The 18,414-nt window shown below is 47.8% G+C and overlaps 2 protein-coding genes across 4 annotated transcripts in view; one reads left to right on the top strand and one right to left on the bottom strand.

The window, feature by feature from the left end:
- Positions 1-259: 259 nt before the first annotated feature.
- On the bottom strand, positions 260-11,596 carry spaca9 (sperm acrosome associated 9). Of its 2 annotated transcripts, none has more exons than XM_007902744.2 (5): positions 11,518-11,596; positions 9,415-9,601; positions 8,066-8,268; positions 4,533-4,685; positions 260-423 (listed from the first exon to the last, which is right to left on the bottom strand). In XM_007902744.2, the coding sequence occupies exons 2-5, from the start codon at positions 9,556-9,558 to the stop codon at positions 390-392; spliced, it is 534 nt and encodes a 177-aa protein (XP_007900935.1). In that variant the 5' UTR covers positions 9,559-9,601; positions 11,518-11,596; the 3' UTR covers positions 260-389. The 2 variants fall into 2 exon arrangements, with proteins under 2 accessions (XP_007900935.1, XP_007900936.1); XM_007902745.2 differs by having other exon boundaries at positions 9,415-9,628; positions 11,518-11,530.
- A 1,755-nt stretch (positions 11,597-13,351) lies between these two features.
- The window catches only part of ak8 (adenylate kinase 8), a 44,448-nt gene continuing 39,385 nt past the window's right edge, over positions 13,352-18,414 (top strand). The window contains exons 1-3 of one of the 2 annotated variants that reach the window (XM_007902746.2): positions 13,352-13,576; positions 15,028-15,112; positions 17,816-17,865. In XM_007902746.2, the coding sequence (XP_007900937.1) occupies positions 13,493-13,576; positions 15,028-15,112; positions 17,816-17,865 (219 nt within the window). In that variant the 5' untranslated portion in view covers positions 13,352-13,492. Of the gene's footprint in view, positions 13,584-15,027; positions 15,113-17,815; positions 17,866-18,414 lie in introns of both variants that reach the window. The other variant, XM_007902747.2, reaches the window with a different exon arrangement.

Here is an 18,414-nt window from a genome sequence, read left to right as displayed (position 1 = left end):
TCGAGCTTGCCTCGCCGTTCAATCATGGCTGATCTTCTAATCTAACTCCAGCTAGGGGTAGGAGGGTGACCGAAGGCGCGGTCGAAGAGGAGGGGTCTTGAGACGTGTTGTGAAAGGAGGTGAGGGAGAGAGCTTAGGACTGGGAGATGGGAGATGGGGAGAGGAGAGGGGAAAACGGGAAATTTACACGCGGGACATATAGGTCAGGAAATGATGGTGCAGCGATTGACAAAGAACGAGGGGTGGACATGTGCCTTTTTCAGATCTTTAATGGAAACGGCAAACCAGGAAAGTAACAGGAGAACAGTAAAGCACCGGCAACAATTTTCTTGAGCTGATAGTAGAAGACACGGTGACGGGACTCTGGGAATGGAGATTAGACACACCCATCATTTAGAAAATGCTGTTCTTTGCATTTCACATCTGTAACACAGCGAAGGAGCTACAGGTTAGGGATTTACACAAGATCCTACTACACACCTAGTACTGTCTACACAAGGCCATGCACAGGTTAAGATCCAAACCCATTCCCGTTGGGAAGAAAATAACTGAAGACGGTAACCTTGGTGTGTGGGGTGTGTGGGTGTATGTGTGGGGAGTGTGGCGGGGTGGGGGGGTGATGGTGCGGAGAGGGCTGCGTAGGGGGATCAGAGTCAGCTTGCGTGTTTTTATTCGATGATGAATTTTTGACTTCTTTTTTCGGGTTCCCCTTACATTCCCTTTACCGTATGTGATGCGAGTGAGCCCTGCAGTAACTTGCACTAACAGTGTCACATTTCCACATGTAGAGTGCTCTAGGTATGTGTTACTCGCTGGCTGGTTTGGTTACTCTTAAGCTCAGAGACTGCGTTTCTGCAGGGGTCAGACACCCGGCTGACCAAAAATCAGCTCATTGCCAGTGTTTCCAATAACCAGCTCTCAACAGGCAAAGAACGAACCACCCTTGAAGTCTGGTGTGAAGGATTCCCAACTGAAAGGACAGAGCAACATGTTTGAGACAAATTAATAATGAAATTAGAGCCTTAACTTCAGCTTAACTTCAACTTAACTTGGTCTGAGGTTTAACCGTTTCTTCCAAAAGGGAATAGGTTTGTCAGGGTGTTTTGGAACCAGGATTGAGAGTATATTTGTTGACAAAGGATGAGAATGGTTACCGCACAAAGAAAAAGGAACAGAACAGCACAATAAAACAAGCGATTTAACCAATGTGATTCAGCCACTCAACAATCACTCGCCTACACACATTGTCCTTTGCCTGTCACGTTTCAGCCTCATTGATGGAGTCTGAACTGTGAGCACCCTCCAGAATCTCCGCTGTCTCGCAGTCAAACAGTCCCAGCCCCATCTCGTCAGCAAAACGTACACCTGCTCACCAGCTCACTCATTGACTCAAACTCAATCAAACACTCGCTCACTCACTCACTCACTGAAGACTAGTAATAGGTGAAACAAATACACTGAGGACATAAGCTAGAAGAATGAAGATCCTTTATTTGCTTAAAGAATCAGGTAATTATCAGCTGTTACAACAATATCAGGTCACATTCCAGCTCAGTTGCTCTGGCGTCTGAGTCAGAAGGTTGTGGGTTAAAGTCTCACGTGGGTGATTTTAAACTAATAAGATGAACTAATAAATATCCTCGCAATTGATATCGAGCCTTTTACGTCAAAGCACTTCACAGGATAATAATAATAATAATAATCCTTGCATTTGATATAGCGCTTTTCACGTCGGGAGGACGTCCCAAAGCGCTTCACAGAACACACTGTAAAGTGAATTGACTGTATATTTGTGGGCGAACGCGGCAGCCAATTGTGCACAGCAATGTCCCACAAACAGTCGTAGATTGAAAATGACCAATTTATTATTGTTTTTGGTTTGGGAAGGATTATTATTAGGCTCTGTGTGGAGTAAGGAAACTTGCCCAAGGTTTCGCCCTCTGCCTGGAATTGAACTCAGGTCTCTCACTTGCAAAGCGAGTGCTCTAACCACTGAGCTACAGGACTCCACAGGATGTACTTTTAAGTGGAGTGACTGTGTATTTTGTGGGTGAAACTCGGAAGCCAATTGTGCACAGCAGTCCAATACAGTGTTGGGGGAGCCCTGCATTGTCGGAGGTGCAATCCTTTGGATGAGATGTTAAACCGAGGTCCCGTCTGCTTGTTCAGGGTGCTATTCAAAAAGCGAAGGGAGTTTCTTTCTCCCCGTGTCCTGGTCCAGGTGTGTCCACCACAACAGTTTTACAATTCAGTGCAAAAGACCTTTTGTGTTGGCCAATTGACAGCTGTACATTCTCTCAATGAACAAAAAATATATTGAGAGGCTGAGTCTGGGGAAGAGGACTGCACGTGGGAGCCATGCTGGGGGGGGTGGGGAGGGAGAGGATACCTCCAGCTGTTCACCATTGAACCCCCACCCGCCCACACCCCCACCCAAAAACACGCACAACACGTCCAGGTTAGACGCTCGGAATCCTGGAGATGGTTTGCTGTTGGTGCGGTGGTGGAGATGGGTAGAAAGTCCTACACAGCCGGTGTGCAGGGGGTGGGGAGCTGTTTGGTAGTTGTGAGCAGTTGGACCCTCAATCCTCTGCCCCAGCATTATCCTGGGGGGTGGGGAGAAGGTTGAGGTCACGTCCTAGTGGGCAGATGGAGGTGGTGGAGCTGGGTAGAGAAGCCATCGGCAGCTGTAGGAAGAAGGACAAAACGTCAGTGATCAGAGCTCGAAAGAGAGCGCGAGAGAGAGAGCGAGGAAGAGAGAGAGGTCATATTGGAAGAGAGTAGAAAGTAAATTAGAACGATGCAAACTGACTTTAGCACATTGTCTGAGGCACTATTTATACAAGGCGCTTTCCAAAAAGCTTTCGTGCCCTGGGCAGTGCCAGGGGGAAGAGGGAAAAGAACGTGAAGCTTACCGGGCGTCTGTACTGCAGCCTGTCTGTCTCGCAGTCTGTCTGCCTCTCGCTGTCATCGAAGGTGTCTCCTGCCCTCCTCACTGATCACGTCTGCCACCTTTCTGCCCGCCCAGTGCGGTCTTCAACACTGTCCTCTCGACCCTTGGCCTTTGACGTTTATAGTCTGGCTCTGGCTCTGTCTACATCACTTTTTCTAGCTGCTGAGCTCGCCAGTGAATGGTGTTGGACGTCTGGTTCAGTCAGTAGCGCTCTCGGCGAGGAGTCAGAAGATTGTGAGTTCAAGCCCCAAGTAGGGATTTAGAATCACATAGTCTAAGCTGAAGCTCCAATGCAGCGCTGGGGGGTTGGGGGGGGTGTTGCATTGTTAGAGATGCCGTCCTTCGGATGTAACATTAAACCGAGGTCCCGTCTGTGCCTGTTCAGGTGGATGACAGCACGTGAGGATTTCACCATCGGCAGCTTCACAGCAGCCATGCCTTTCAACAAAACTTTCCTCTCCTCTCCTCTGCTCTCCTGGAGCGGTGGCTTGAGCTGGGCGTTGGTCTCAAGCACCAATGTTCTGTTCTTATAATATATAGTTTGGGACATGACAAGCGACTGCCAGGATGGTGGAGAGCGAACGGGATGGACCTTGATCTTCTTTCGCTTAGCAAATTCTAATGTTCTTGTGTTCTTAACAACCTACAGCTACCTTCCCATCTCAGCCCGGTCACTGAGCCATGGAGGGCCATGTCCTGACCCGACATCCCCATTCCCAATGGATAGCGATCGGGCTGCAAGAACTTTAGTTGATCCCAAATCCCCCCCACCCCCACCCTCTCCCCTGCTGTGGCAGGGAGGGATGGGGAGAGGAGGGAGGGGGGGATAGGGGAGGTTTGCTTACGCTATTTATTTTTCGTTGAGCTGAGATCAATGTGGACCTGGTTAGCAGAGCTCAACAACAACAAATGACATTTACGGAGTGCATTTCAGTCAGGAGGACAGTCAGGGATTTGGACCCGAGCAGAGGGTTGCGATCAAGAGCGGTGGAGGGTAGGGGTAGGAGGGCGACCAAAGACACGGTCAAAGAGGAAGCTTAGCTCAGCCTTAGAGCCACCGACACCAACTCTTGCTGTGAGAACCTCATTTGGAAAAAAAGCCAGGAAAATGTGGGCTGCGTGGCATAACAGTAGGAAAACTGCTTTGGTTTATTTCTGTTTTCGGAAACATGATGCAAATTCTGATGAGCGTCAAATGGCTTTATAATTGACCGTCCATTAATGGTAATAGAAGGCTCTCAGGATGATGTCCCTGGGAGAGATGGGAAGGTAGGGGGAAGGGGAGGGGAGAGAGAGGGTGGAGCAGGGAGAGGAGGAGAGGAGAGGAGTGGGGGGAGGTGGGGGGGGTGTGGAATGGGGTAAGTGGGGAAGGAGTGTTGGGTCTCACAGACCGTTGGTGTGGCCTGCAGGCTTCCAGGGTGGTTTGTAAAAAGCGCGACGAGCTCTCGGGTTCTTGGATATATTCCATTCCCGGGGGTCACAGGTTTCCGTCTGCATCTTAGCAGTGATTTTTTGGGGCCGGCCCTCGGTGATCTTTGACTGAACCGGATGCTGGTTCCCTCCGCAAAACATCGCGTACCTGTTATTTCTCACAGCTTCGTACTGGGCTCTTTCAATAATGCCAATGCCGTCTTTGATGTAATCCAGCACGATGGGCAGGAGGCTGATCACGGCTCCATAGTGGTTCTTGGACTCCTCGCAGCTCAGGTGGTTGACTTCATCATGGGGATACCTGCAATCGGCAAGACACAGCCACGCTGAGTACCAGTAGCGTAGTGGTTAGAGCGATCGCCTCGCAAGCGAGAGGACTCGGGTTCGATTCCCGGGCGGTGCGAAACCTTAGGCAAGTTTCCTTATGCCACACAAACACACACGCACGCTGATGTTCACCTAGCAGTAAATGGGAACCCAGTGGTTAGTTGATTGGCGCATCGTTTTTCCGGGGGTGATAATCGCTTCCCCCAAAAAAACACTAATCCCTCAATCCACGACCGTTTGTGGGACACTGCTGTGCGCAATTGGCTGCCGTGTTGCGCCCACGCAACATACAGTGAATTCACTTTAACGACAGCAACAACTTGCATTTACCTAGCGCCCCTCACGCCGGGTAGCGTCCCAGAGCGCTTTACAGAATATTCTGTGAAACGCTTTGAGACGTCTCAACGACGATTACGGCGCTGTATCAAATGCAAGGATTATTATTATTACGATGGATACTAGAGATGCTTTTAAGAGGAAGCTAGACTTTCACGTGAGGGAGATGGGAATAGAAGGGTAAGGGAGGGAGTAAGGAGTGGGTGGAAACTCGTGTGGAGTATAAACAGCAGCAAGGACTGGTGGGGAGAGATGTCCTGTTTCCGTGCTGTAAAATTCTTCGAAAATATTTGTAAATACTCCCAATCTCACAGATTTTAACAGCAGCAGATGTAATGCCTCACACGATCGATGGCACTCATGACAGTGCAGCGCTCCCTTCCCCACCTCACGCTGCCCCCTCCCTCCGCGCGCACAGGTGGGAACAAAGTTGAACTTTGGGTTTGGGTTAAATGCGATCCAAATTGGAACGACGGTGCACTGACACGAAGCCCCAGCAGGTGACGCTGTGGAAACAATAAATAATAAATAATAATAATTGGGCAAACCGACAGCTCTGGATTGAGTGCTGGAGCTGAACACACAGCAACTGGGACAATAAGACCGAACGCGTATGAAATCAGAATACTGGTACGAGAGCAACGACGTGCTGCGTCTACTTCACAGGGGAAAACAGGCCCGTCGTTATTCCTCAGAGTAACCTTTGCATTTGATTTTGTTTTGGTCAGCCCGGTGTCTGGCACGCACTCCAACCCATGACCGGGCTTACGGGTCTCCAAACCAGTCTGAGAATTCCACGTACTACGCGCGGAAATTCACGGGTATTGAAACGGAACCCACACCCTCTCTCTCCGCGATTGATGAAGACATCCTTTTGAGATATCGGGAGGACAGCACCACCAACAACTTGCACTTATATAAGCGCCCTCCACGCAGGGCAGAGTCTCAGTGACCGAGCCTGACTCCGAGCCAGGGGTTGGGGGTTGGGTGAGGAGGAAGGTTTTCAGGCGGGACTTGAAAAAGGGGAGAGAGGGGGGCAAAGGGGGGATTGAGGGAGACGTCTCAAAGTGCTTCACAAGGTTCACCAGTAAAATGTTGTGACTGTGTATTTTGTAGGCAAACACGACAGCCAATTTGCACTCAGCAATTTCCCACAACCAGCTATGAAGGGAGTGACTAATGTCACCTGAGGGGTGATTGAAACAATCATTTTGAATAGTGCCGAGGGATCTTTAACACTCGCCTAAACAGGCAACAACAACTTGCATTTATATAGGGCCCTTCACGTTGGATATCTCAGAGCGCTGTAAAGCGGAGGCAGAACAGACAGCATTATTGTTAATATTAATAACTTCTCTCGCGCAAATTGGATGCCACAAAGTGCTTCGCAATACAAAATCGATTACAAAATGGAAGCAAATGTTTTGGATATTAGGCAAACTGTGAGTCTGAACCAGGAAAGTGCTGTAAACAATAATGAGGCGGAGTGTTCAATTAATTTGAATTTGGGAAAAAACTTGGGATACAGGAGGGTGATACAAGCCAGGATATCTGGAAGAAAGGTTCCCTGTTTCTTTGAAAATAATGACAGGATGGGAGGGGGGGTAGAAGGGGAGGGGGAGAACGGGGAGTTGGAGGAGACAGGCAGGGAGGTAATCTCTTCATGTCCACCTGAATCAAACGGCAGACCTACGTTTAATAACCCTGTCAAAGAAAAAAGGGCGATGAACTGGAAATGAATAATAAATTTGTACTTAATAATAAAATATTATGTAGGCAATAAACTTGATTCCTGGTTGGAAGGTAAGCGCCACTTCAAGAGGCTTCTGTGAGTGTCGTTATTTATAATAATATGCTGTTCGGGATCTCAATGTGGGTGTTTCTGTCAACGTAGACAGCACCTGTCAGTGCTCCGGTCCCCTAACGCTCAATGATGTTCACAGACAAGTGCCATAATGACTGGTTGCCACCACCGCTACTTCATTGAGAGATAATCTTTGTCTAATTACCAGGAGATTCAAGGTCCCGTCTTTTACAAGCCGATGCCTCCCAGGGATTTGCAACCGAGACGCGCCTGTGTGTTTGTCACCAAACGAGCAAAATTAGGCATTTTTGAGGAGAGCTGAAAGTTAAATCAGACCCAAATCCGTCAAATTGAGAGTGGAAGGTGTCAGTGCTGAACTCTTTGTCTTCATAATCATCTCTCTCTTGCTCACAAAGCCATTGTACATGTTTTTTTTTCCTGGTAGCAGCAACTGGCACCATTACAACAACTTATAATAATAATAATACTAATGACTATATTCCTCGCATTTGGTACAGCACCTTTAAACCTCGGGAGGACGTCTCAAAGCGCTTCACGAGATATACTGTAAAGTGAATCGAATGTGTGTTATGTGGGCGAAACACTGCAGCCAACTTGCGCATGGCACTGTCCTGCAAACAGCCAGGAAGCGAGAGATCAATTTTATTTGGGGGATTGTCGGCCAGAATACCAGGAGAGAGAAACTCCCTTCTCTCCTCTTCGACCACGCCTTCAGTCACTCTCCTACCCCTACCCTCCCCGCCCTCCACCCCTTGTGTTCCAAACCACCAGCTCGGGTGCAGATCCTTGACTGTCCTGCGCCTTGGGACATCCTCCTGACGTGAAAGGTGCCGTACAAATGTAATTTGTCGTTGATGTTGTCTCTTTTCGATCAGTGTCATGGGATCTTTAATGTCCACTTGAACAGACAGATGGGATCTTGGTTTAACGTCTCATACGAAGGAAAGGTTCCTCTGAATTGGCAATATTGTCAATGCCAACAATATACACCAAAGTCTTTTCTGTCGTCATCGGTCTGGTTTACTATGGAGCAACCAAGAGTTACCGTGGATCAAGGACAGGGTTTAACCTTCACCAAACTCATGGTCGTGGGTCAAAGCGGCGTTGGGTTGAGTATACTGATCTAGAAATCTACCCACTACATTGCGAAAGGCGCTATATGGTTGTTGTTGTTGTTGATGCTGTTTACTCACTTGGCTCGTAGGTTGGTCATGTCGTTGTTGCAACTGAGAAGGACTTTGCACTTCTCCAGTACGTCGTGCGGTGAACAGGAGTAAGGGTTTAACTCTTGCAGTTTGTCACAGAACTGGCTCATGTCCCTGCAAAGGTCCAGGAACATGCTGAGGATACGCCTGTCTGTGGTGTTGTTACAGTAATGGTCCAGGTAATTCTGAACCTAAGCAGAGAAAAAGAACATGAGGATCTCGATTAATCCATTGCCATCGTCCGCAGACTCCCCTCACCTCACCCGCACCATCGGCCATCGGGCCTTCAGCGACTCTGCCCCCACCCTCTGGAACTCCATCCCGCAGTCCCTCAGCCACGCACCCCTCCCTTGCCACCTTCAAGACCCTTCTCAAGACCCTCCTCTTCTTCCGTGCCTTCAGTCACCCTCCTTCTCCCTCTGTCCTCTACTCTTCCGATCCCGTCCCCAACTCGGGTCCGAAACATGGATTGTCCAGCATCTTCCCGATGTGAAAGGCGCTACACAAATGTAATTTTTGTATTTGTATTTACATCTCTCCCCACACCCCCACTCCCCCCCCTCACCCCTCTCACCCCAGTCCTCACTAGGCTCCACTATCCCCTTGTCCTCCAGCAGAGTGATCTCAAAGTCCTCACCATCACCTTCATATCCCAGCACCTCCCTGTGTTTCTGATCTTCTCCTGTCCTGCTCCTCTGCTCTCCCCCACTCTGCTCCACTATCTCGTGCTTGCCTCTTGTGCCCTGCCCCCCTCCTTCGGGTACCTCGCTCCTCAACTCTGTAACTTCCTCCCTCAACCCCTCCATCTAGCCCTGCCCCTCCATCTTTAAATCCCACCTTAAAATCTACCTCTTTACCTCTTTGACCGCACCAATGGTCACCTCCCGCCCCCCACATCCTTCTCCCCCGCTCAACGTCCGATCCACCATACCCAGCGCTCCTAGACGCTGCCCTAAAGTGACGGGCACTGCGTAAGTTGTTGCGGAGACTCAAAAGTGGCAGGAAAAACAACAACAACAACCAGTTATATGAATCTAGCGCCTTTCACGTCGGGAGGACATCCCCAGTCAAGGATCTGGACCTGAACGGATTGTTTGCAGGTTAATTTGGGTTGGTGTGGAGGCGATTTCGATCAGTTTTCATGACGTCGGGGAGAGAGGGGGGGGGGGGGCCTTGAGACCACGTGCGATTTGAAGCACCCTGGGACGCTACCCTGCGTGAGGGGCGCTATATAAATACAAGTTGTTGTTGTTGCATGGGATACATGTGCCTCATGCCCGCCAGCGGGGGGGTGGGGGGGCGCGCTGTGCTATGCTGGGCTGTGGCGGACTGTGTACCTGGGCGATGGTGGATACAGGCCGGGTCTTGTCGTGGGCATTCTCTCGCGTGCGGTCCAAGGCTGCTATGAAGATGAACTGCTGCTGTCTGAAGAGGATGAAACGCTGCTCCAGGTCCCGCAGACTGGCCTTCACTTCGTTCATTGTAACATGAGATGAGCAATGACCAGACAGGGGTTGGGGTTTGCTGCAACACACAGAGCGCAAACCATCCCTTTTAGAGAAAATGCTCAATTAGTTATTTATTTATTTTGGTCAGCCACCCGGGTGTCTGACACGTGCGGAAACCCATCACTGTGCCTAACCGTATCCAAACCCAAATGAGCATTCCGTGCATCCCACCTACACATGGAAATCCCAGAGATCATAGAATCATTAGAATATTAGGGCACAGAGGGAGGCCATTCGGCCCATCGTGCCTGGGCCGGCTTTTTGGAAGAGCTACCCAATCAGTCCTACTCCTCCGCTCTTTCCCCGTATCCTTCCAAATCTTTCCTCTTCAAGTTGCCTAACCAATTCCCTTTTGAAAGCTGTTGTTGAATCAGCCTCCCCCAGCCTTTCAGGCAGTGGATTCTAACAACTCGAGATAGATTGTTGGAATGGAATGCGCATTTTCTCTCGCTGGAGGGACGCATCCTGTTTACCTAATTCCGGAATGTATTAGGTTGGCAAGAGCCAAGGCTTTGGGGATCCGCAGAGTGTGCTTTGAGGGGTAAATGCTGGAACATTTTGAGTGCACTTGTGTGTTTGCCTGCAAAATGCACAGGCACTACACTTAACAGTCAGGACCCCTGAGGTACTTTGAAAACATGTTGCATCTTGTAAATGCATATCAGATGCAAGGATTATTTCTGGCACTGTAACCTAGCTTGGTCTGGGGACATGCACCTTTGCAATAATAATAATAATGCTTGCAACAACAACGGCAACTTGCACTTATATAGCGTCCTCCACCCAGGGTGGCGTCTCAGAGCGCTTAACAGTGGCGCAGCCTGGGCCAGAACTGATGAGATGTGGGGACGGAGTTTGCTTCGGGTCAGTATGCGAGCGGCGGAGTTCTGAATGAGCTGGATCTTGTGAATGGTGGAGTTGGGGAGACCGGTGAGAAGTGCGTTCTTAATCCAAGCGGGAGGTGACAAACGCAGGCACGGGGGTTTCGGCTGCATTTGGGGTAAGGTACGGTCGGAGGCGGGCAATGTGGCGGAGGTGGAGGAAGGTGGTCCTGGTCAGGGACCGGATGTGGGGGAGGAAGCCTGGTCAAGCACCTGATCACGTCGTTCAGACCTCACAAAGCCAAAGCGCTTCACAGAATATACTGTAAAGCGAACTGACTGTATATTGTGTGGGCGAAACGCGGCAGCCGATTGCGCACAGCAGCGTCCCACAAACAGCCGTGGATTATCATTTTTTTTGGAGGTGGGGGAGGGATTATTATTCTGTGAGCGAGCAAAGCGTAAGGTGTGAGCAATTTTTTTCTAATGCACTAAAGCAACACAGCCCGACTCTAATTCTCTTTCATGGTTCAACTCTGCAGTGAGTGTGAGGGTGTGCGTGTGGGTGTGCGTGTGTGTTTTTGTGTGTGTGTGTGTGTGGGGGGGGTGGCTGGTGTATTTTGCACGTTCCTTCCCATCTCACAGAGGATTTGGGAACTGTCTAAACTGAGAGATACCTGAGCATAAAAACTTGCATACGAACACCATCACTGCCTTTCAGAGCAGACCTCGGTTGGTTGGTTGGTTGGTTGGTTGGTGGGTTAGTTGGTGGGTTATGATTGTAACAAACTCTTTGCAATTACAGTATATCCCACCCTGATCGCACACTGGCACCAGATCAGAAACCAACCGCCAGAGGGTGTGCTTTATAGCCTCTTAGCTCTCAGCTGGAACTGATCACCATTGAACCACCAAACGTCCACATTTACGCTACACTTCTTTCCAAACTCGTTTCGCCAAAGCCTTGTTTGTCAGCAGATTATTTTAGTCCTGATATCAACGCCCCCCCCACCCGCCCCCCCTTTTCTCTCTCTCTCTCTCTGTCATTTGCAACGTCAACAGATAATAAAAAAACAGTCAGTTTGTAATCCCCCCCCACACCCCTTTTTACCTGAAATCCTTAAATCCTTAAATCGGATCCCGGATTTTGAACCCTTTAGAAATGCCAATGTTTTCCCTTTGATCCCGTTGTTTGCAGGTGTTCCTGTTTGGACTCTTTTACGTCCACACACTGGGGGGGGGGTTGTTTTGGGGGTGTGTTACCTTCATGGGGAAAGACAGCCTGAGGAGGCGCTGTCAAGCGCTTAGCGACCATTGTTTACAACACTGCTTAGCAACCGCACTCGACCCAAACAGAGGGTTTTTTTTTTGGATAACAGTACACAACAAAAATACAGACTCAGCTGAAGCCGGAGATGGACGGTCAGCAAAAGGGGGGTTTGCGAGGAGATGGATGGATGCAGATCGGATAAACACAGTCCGGGGACTTGCAACACCTCTCCCAGGAGTGCCCGCTCTACCTCTCTTCTACCTCCCTTCCCCTCCGCCCCTGCACCCCCCCCCCCCCCACCCTCCTTCCCCATCTTCAGCTCACGCCTGAAGACCTTCCGCTTCGAAGGTGCCTAACCGACCCCCTAATAGGAACTTGGTCACTTCAATCCACGGCTGATTGCGGGTCACTGGCTGCCTTGCTTCGCCCACAAAAGACACAGTCGATTCACTTTGCAGTATATTCTGTGAAGCACTTTTGAGACGCCTCGAAGGTGTGATCAGGCGCTGTATCAAATACAAGGATTATTATTATTATAGTTGCTACATAAATACAAGTTGTTGTTGTACCTGCCCAACCCAGACCCCGTGGGGTTCCCTCCCCTCCCAGCGCACAGCCTGCTCCATCCGCTTCCATCCCCCCCCACCTGTGTATGTTCGCTTCATGGAAGCTCTGTGCATACACACAGTCACTACACTTTACAGTAATTCTCTGTCAAATATGTTTCGATGTTTTGGCATGTATCAAATGCAATGATTATTATAAATAAAGAAGTGTTAATTACTGTATCCTATTGTGGTATATATTCTATTTGCAAATGTTCTGATTAAACTATTTTTATAACTTTTGAATACATTTTGGAGAACTGAACAGTACCACCTTGTGGCGAATTATGCATATTATTATGTTTTAAGGATCGCAATAATTAATGTCATGATTGTCTTCGGGGAAGGGGAGATTGGGGAAGCTGATCGGAGTTGGCTTCAAGGTGACTTGCTTGGCAATGGAATATTGGAATCAGGTGAGCCCTCTGTGATGGCCTCAGTAGTCTGGTTCCTGAGCCGGGTGGGTTTACAGGATACTAATGCTGATGTACTAGCCAGCCAGGGTCATTGGCAGAGCTTGGAGGGCAGACCGGTTCCTGGGGCCAAGGATTCCTCCCACTCAGCTCCTCTTAACTCAGCAAGCCAAAGCCCGAATGGGCCAAAAGGCGGATAGATTTCTGTCAGGTCAGTGTATCGAGGGATGCGGGACCGGGGGCGGGTAATTGGAATTGAGGTACAGATCAGCCGTGATCTTATAGAGTGGCAGAACAGGCTCGAGGGGCTGAATGGCCTCCCCCTGTCCCTATGTTTTCGCACGTGTCACCTGGACACCCGGCTGACCAAAGCAAAATCTCAACCGTGGAGCACTTTGAGCTGTCCTTTTTTTTGGAGGGGGGAGATGGGTGGAGGGGGAATTGTTTTGTTGAATGTTTGTGTGTGTGTGTGTGTGATTGCACAGACTGGAATGCTCCGGTAGATTACCCAGTCCGGAGTTTGTGGGTTACTGGGGAGCGGGCCGGCTCCGGGCTGGTGCTGGAATCCGGCCCGGGTCTTGCGAACCGTCTCCCCTAGCAACCGCCGCACATACACGCACGCACGCATGCGCGAGGGCGCGGGGGCGGCTGGGAGACCAACGGTCGGTCGCCGTCTCCCTGGCAACGGTGGCGGTGGAGAGGAGAGACAGAGAGCGAGAGGGAGAGGGCGGACGCTCTCCTCCTACCTGACCTGACCCAGACCCTTGGCCTCCCTCACACACACACAGCCACAGCCTCATGGACGCCACCCAGAAGCCGCTGCGTATTTCCCCGCAGCTGGCCATGTACGCCGAGAAACACCGCGTGTTCCAGACGCTGAAGGTACAAGGTGTCCGTCCACAAAGTCCTGTTACCCCCCCCTCCCCACCCCCCACCACCTCCCTCTCTCCTTCCCCTCACCCTCACCCTCATCTGTTACCCCCCTTCCACCCTCATCTGTTACCCCCCTTCCCCCTCATCTGTTACCCCCCTCCCCACCCCCCACCACCTCCCTCTCTCCTCCCCTCACCCTCATCTGTTACCCCCCTTCCCCCCTCATCTGATATCCTCCTTCCCCCCTCATCTGTTACCCCCCCTTCCCCAATCTGTTCCCCCCCTTCCCCCTCATCTGTTACCCCTCCCCCTCCCCCTCATCTGTTACCCCCCCTTCCCCCTTCATCTGTTACCCCCCCTTCCTCCCTCATCTGTTATCCCCCTTCCCCCCCTCATCTGTTACCCCCTTTCCCCCCTCATCTGTTACCCCCCCTTCCCCTCTCATCTGTTACCCCCCTTCCTCCCTCATCTGTTATCCCCCTTCCCCTCCTCATCTGTTACCCCCTTCCCCCTCATCTGTTACCCCCTTCCCCCCTCATCTGTTACCCCCTTCGCCCCTCATCTGTTACCCCCTCCTCTCTTCCCCCTCCCCCCTCACCTGTTACTCCCCCGCATGTTCTCCCTCTCTCTACAGTTCACTCACTCACTGACAACAACTGGAACACGTGGAAAAACGATGATAATTATATTCAGAAGTTACTGAATTGCAGTCAGTACAACCACAACAACAACAACTTGCACTTACACAGCGCCCTCCACACAGGGCAGTGTCTCTGAGCGCTTAACAGTGGCTGGAGCCTGATTCCGAGCCGGGGGGAAGGTGGCCATAAACACGGTGGAAGAGGAATGTTTTCAGGCAGGACTTGTAAAAGGGGAGAGATGGGGCAAGGTGGAGGGATTGAGGGAGAGTGCTCCAGAGTTTCGGAACGTAGTGGCTGAAAGCACGAATTTCTTCCTTTGGAGAAAGCCCAAAGTTGGGCCTAAAAAGTTTTTTTTTCCCCCAGAGAGAGGGCGAGAGAGTGTGTGTGTGGTTGAAATTCGCTCACGCAACAAAATATACAGTCAATTCACTTTGCAAAATATCCTGTGAAGCCCTATGAGTCGTCTCAACGACGTGATGTGGCATTATATCAAATTCAGGGATTATTATTATTATCAAAAAGCCCAGAGACATGGGAGCGAAGGTTCACCATGTGCATTGCACGAGGTGCGTTTCAATTTCAGTCGGACAGGAAACTCCTGTCAAATCCAAACATTAATATTATTATGTTCGCAATAGGGTTGAATTGTCCATAGACTGAGCTGAGTTGTCTTTTCACTTGCCAAGTTTTCTTCTGCATTTGATATCTACACACAGTGCATCGACATACAAAAATAATGCTGTAAATTGTGAGATATACAGGTTTATAGTCATTAGCATAAAGTATAACCTCTTTGTTTTTTGTGTGTGTGGCCTGCAGAGTATGGTGCAGTTCCTGGTGGTTGATAAACCAAATGATCCCATCCAGTATATGATTGAATACCTTAAAAGTGAAAATGATGAAGGTCAGGATCTTTGTATCTTTGTGGAAGCTTTGAAAATGTTGATTTTATTTTCAAAATGCCAGCACAGGAGAGAGGGTCTGTGATAAACCACAAGCACGGTAGAAATCATGGGAAAGAAAATAAGTGAGAATGTTTTGGATGCTCATCAGTCTGGCTCCGTTGGTAACACTCTTATACAAGTCAGACGGTTGTAGGTTCAAACCCCACATCCGGGCTTGAACTCACATAGTTCTCAACTGATGCTCCAATGCAGTGCTGCAGAAGGTTGGTTATTGTTGGAGGCGCCATCTTTTGGATGTGACGTTAAACCAAGTTCCCATCTGCCTGTTTAGCTGGACGTGAAAGATCCCAAGGCACTACTCAAAAAGAGAGAGGAGTTTCTCCTGGTGTCCTGTGCCAACAATCCCTGAATAAAATTAGTCATGTGTTTCATGGCTGTTCGTGGGACATTGCTGTGTTCAGATTGGGCTGCCACATTCACCTACAAATACATAGTCACTCCACTTCACAGTAAATCCTATGAAGCACTATGAGATGTCCTCCTGACATTAAAGGCGCTGAACCAAATGCAAGGATTATTATTATTTTTTCATGGTCTGCGTGGCTCAGCTACTTGCTGAATTACTTGCTGAGCCATCGGGGAGCTTATTGTGTCTCTTTAATCTAAATCTCGTCATTGCTAATGTGCATATGCTTACTTCTGAATAGCAGCTGTGAACAAACGTAGCGACGGGAAAATGCGGTTGCAGTCCTGTATGTTAGAAATCTACAAGGGAAGTAATCCAATTACAGAATAATTTTCTTTCCTTTTATAGGAAAATATGACCTAGGGCAAGTAGAACTGCGTTTTTGTACAGAGTAAACCATTACAATAGCCCGAGGCAGTGGTTTCCAAAATAAGAGTTTGACCTCATGTTAATAATAGAATCGTTCTGTTTTTCACTGATCCCCTTGGCTGGAGAAGATGAGTGTAAAGGCTTGAATCACCTGAGGATTTATTACTTCTTACAGATGAGATTAGACAATCCTCAGAAGAGTCTTGACTGCCAAAAAAAATGTGCTTTGAAGTTGTTTGAAAGAAACTTGCTGATGGTGGCGCTAGAACATGTTCTACACTGATTGTATTGCCGTTAAATAATTCATTGCTTTCTGCATTTACTTTGAACACACACCACGACATTTGCATATTGGATTTAGTTATGTGATTCCTCGGGCACCCTTACAGAGTCTGTCGTTGAATAAATTACTGGGCTGCAATATTCAGAATCTCATAAAAATCAATAGTTTGCTAAGTTTGTTTCTTCGTGTATGAGTGCTCAGGTACAAATCTCTGATTGTCCAGCGCCTTGGGACGTGCTGCCTGTGCGAAAGGCATTATACAAATGTAATTTGTTGTTGTTCTTTAAACAAAATCCAGCCTACAGTGAAATCATATGGAAGCTCCCTAATATAGTCAGCAAGCCGTTAACACATCAGCAGTTTGACATCACTAGTGAGTTTGTATTACTGTGAAACATAGGAACAGGAGTAGGCCATTCAGCCCCTCGAGCCTGTTCTGCCATTCTATAGGATCTTTGCTGATCTGTACCTGATCTCCAATTACTTGCTCTTGCCCTGTATCCCTTGATGCCCTGACCTAACATATATCTATATGTTATATATATATATATATATATATATATGGCTGGGAAGGTACAGCAAATGGACCACTGACTTTGTTAGCACTTACTGTCTCTATATAAAAATTCAAAAGAAATTCAGAAAGTCCTGTGGAGTCCTGTAGCTCAGTGGTTAGAGCTCTCGCTTTGCAAGCGAGAGATCTGAGTTCAATTCCAGGCAGGGCGAAACCTTGGGCAAGTTTCCTTACTCCACACGCCTAATAATAATCCCTCCAAAACAAAAAACAATAATAAATTGGTCATTTTCAATCTACGACTGTTTGTGGGACATTGCTGTGCGCAATTGGCTGCCGCGTTCGCCCACAAATATACAGTCAATTCACTTTACAGTCTATTCTGTGAAGCGCTTTGGGACGTCCTCCCGACGTGAAAAGCGCTATATCAAATGCAAGGATTATTATTATTATTATTATTATTATCTATCCACCTCAGTCTTGATTCAGTCAGCTTTGTCTGTCAATATATGTCAATTTCACCTTCATTCCTCTTGTACTAAGGCAGTATACAGTATTAACAAATACAGTATCAATGGCTACAAAAGATGATATTACACAATTATCACAATTATTACACAATCGTTTTGCTACACAAAGTTTTGCTTTTGCTATTTATTAGAATGTCTTGGTACAGATGTCTTAGTAGGGGTTACAATAGCAGTAAATGTTTAAACAATAGATTTAAAAGACAGAAAACATAAAATGTTAAAATAGCAAGGCTTGGTGATACAATTAGTGAATGCGGTATGATGAGTTTTATTAAAAATTGTTTGTATAAAGGAGCTGGAAACCATATTCTAGCTGCTTAGGAAGTGGTGTCATGATGGCTCTGTTTGGTACTTGTGAGGGGGAGAGGGAGAAACTACCGTAGTTATGAGATAGAGGTGGTTAGATATTGCAAATTCAATGAAGTTGAGAATAATCCAAGGTGTGGGGTGACTATAAGGAGGCGTCTGATTAAGGAGATAATAATAATGTTGAGTTCTAATTTTGATGTAATTATTCAGCTTTTCTTTATTACTTCACAGTTATCCGGGTTTTTATAGTGGGAGCCCCTGCTTCAGGCAAGATAACTATTGTAAGTGAAATCTATACTTAAACCATTTCTTAAAGAGAGAAATATTGAAACTAAGATGCTCGTTTCTTTTTCAGAGGAAAGAAATAAGCTGTTAATGTACTAATATCCTTGTGTCTTGCATAACATTGAATGTCTTTCAAATAAAAATCATAGTTTATCAGAATAATGCAGTTTAAATTAATTTACTTTATGTTCTTTGGAAGTACGTTTTTAATATTCTTATGAAATTCTGTTGAATTATAATTTATTGCTTTTGCTTTGCTGTGTGAAATATAGAAAGACTATCTAAATGGCCAACTTCAGTAATTGGGCCCCAGCCTCCTTAAGGTGCATTTCCCATTATGCAGTTTATTTGATCTTTTTTTCGCAAACTAGAACAGGAGCACTATTTTCACCAATTAGTTTTACCTTGTGATATTCTTGACGTGTATTTTGTAATTTCTTTACCGAGCTGTAAATCTCTTGCATCCATCCCAATGTAATATTCAAAGAAACTCAATCAAAAGAAATTTCCATAAAAGCTTAGATAGAAAGCTAAATGTATTGTTT

This window comes from Callorhinchus milii, unplaced genomic scaffold (genome assembly GCF_018977255.1).
Source record: "Callorhinchus milii isolate IMCB2004 unplaced genomic scaffold, IMCB_Cmil_1.0 Scaffold8, whole genome shotgun sequence".
NCBI lineage: Eukaryota > Metazoa > Chordata > Chondrichthyes > Chimaeriformes > Callorhinchidae > Callorhinchus > Callorhinchus milii.
The sequence above is the reverse complement of the archived record's forward strand: the minus strand, read 5'-3'. Positions and strand labels throughout refer to the sequence as shown.

Coding starts and splice junctions, on each gene's coding strand:
- spaca9 (XM_007902744.2), bottom strand. CDS start 9,558: ATGAACGAAGTGAAGGCCAGTCTGCGGGACCTGGAGCAGCGTTTCATC. Junction 8,269..9,414: donor CTGTATCCACCATCGCCCAG/GTACACAGTCCG, acceptor TTCTCTGCTTAG/GTTCAGAATTACCTGGACCA. Junction 4,686..8,065: donor ATGACCAACCTACGAGCCAA/GTGAGTAAACAG, acceptor TGCCGATTGCAG/GTATCCCCATGATGAAGTCA.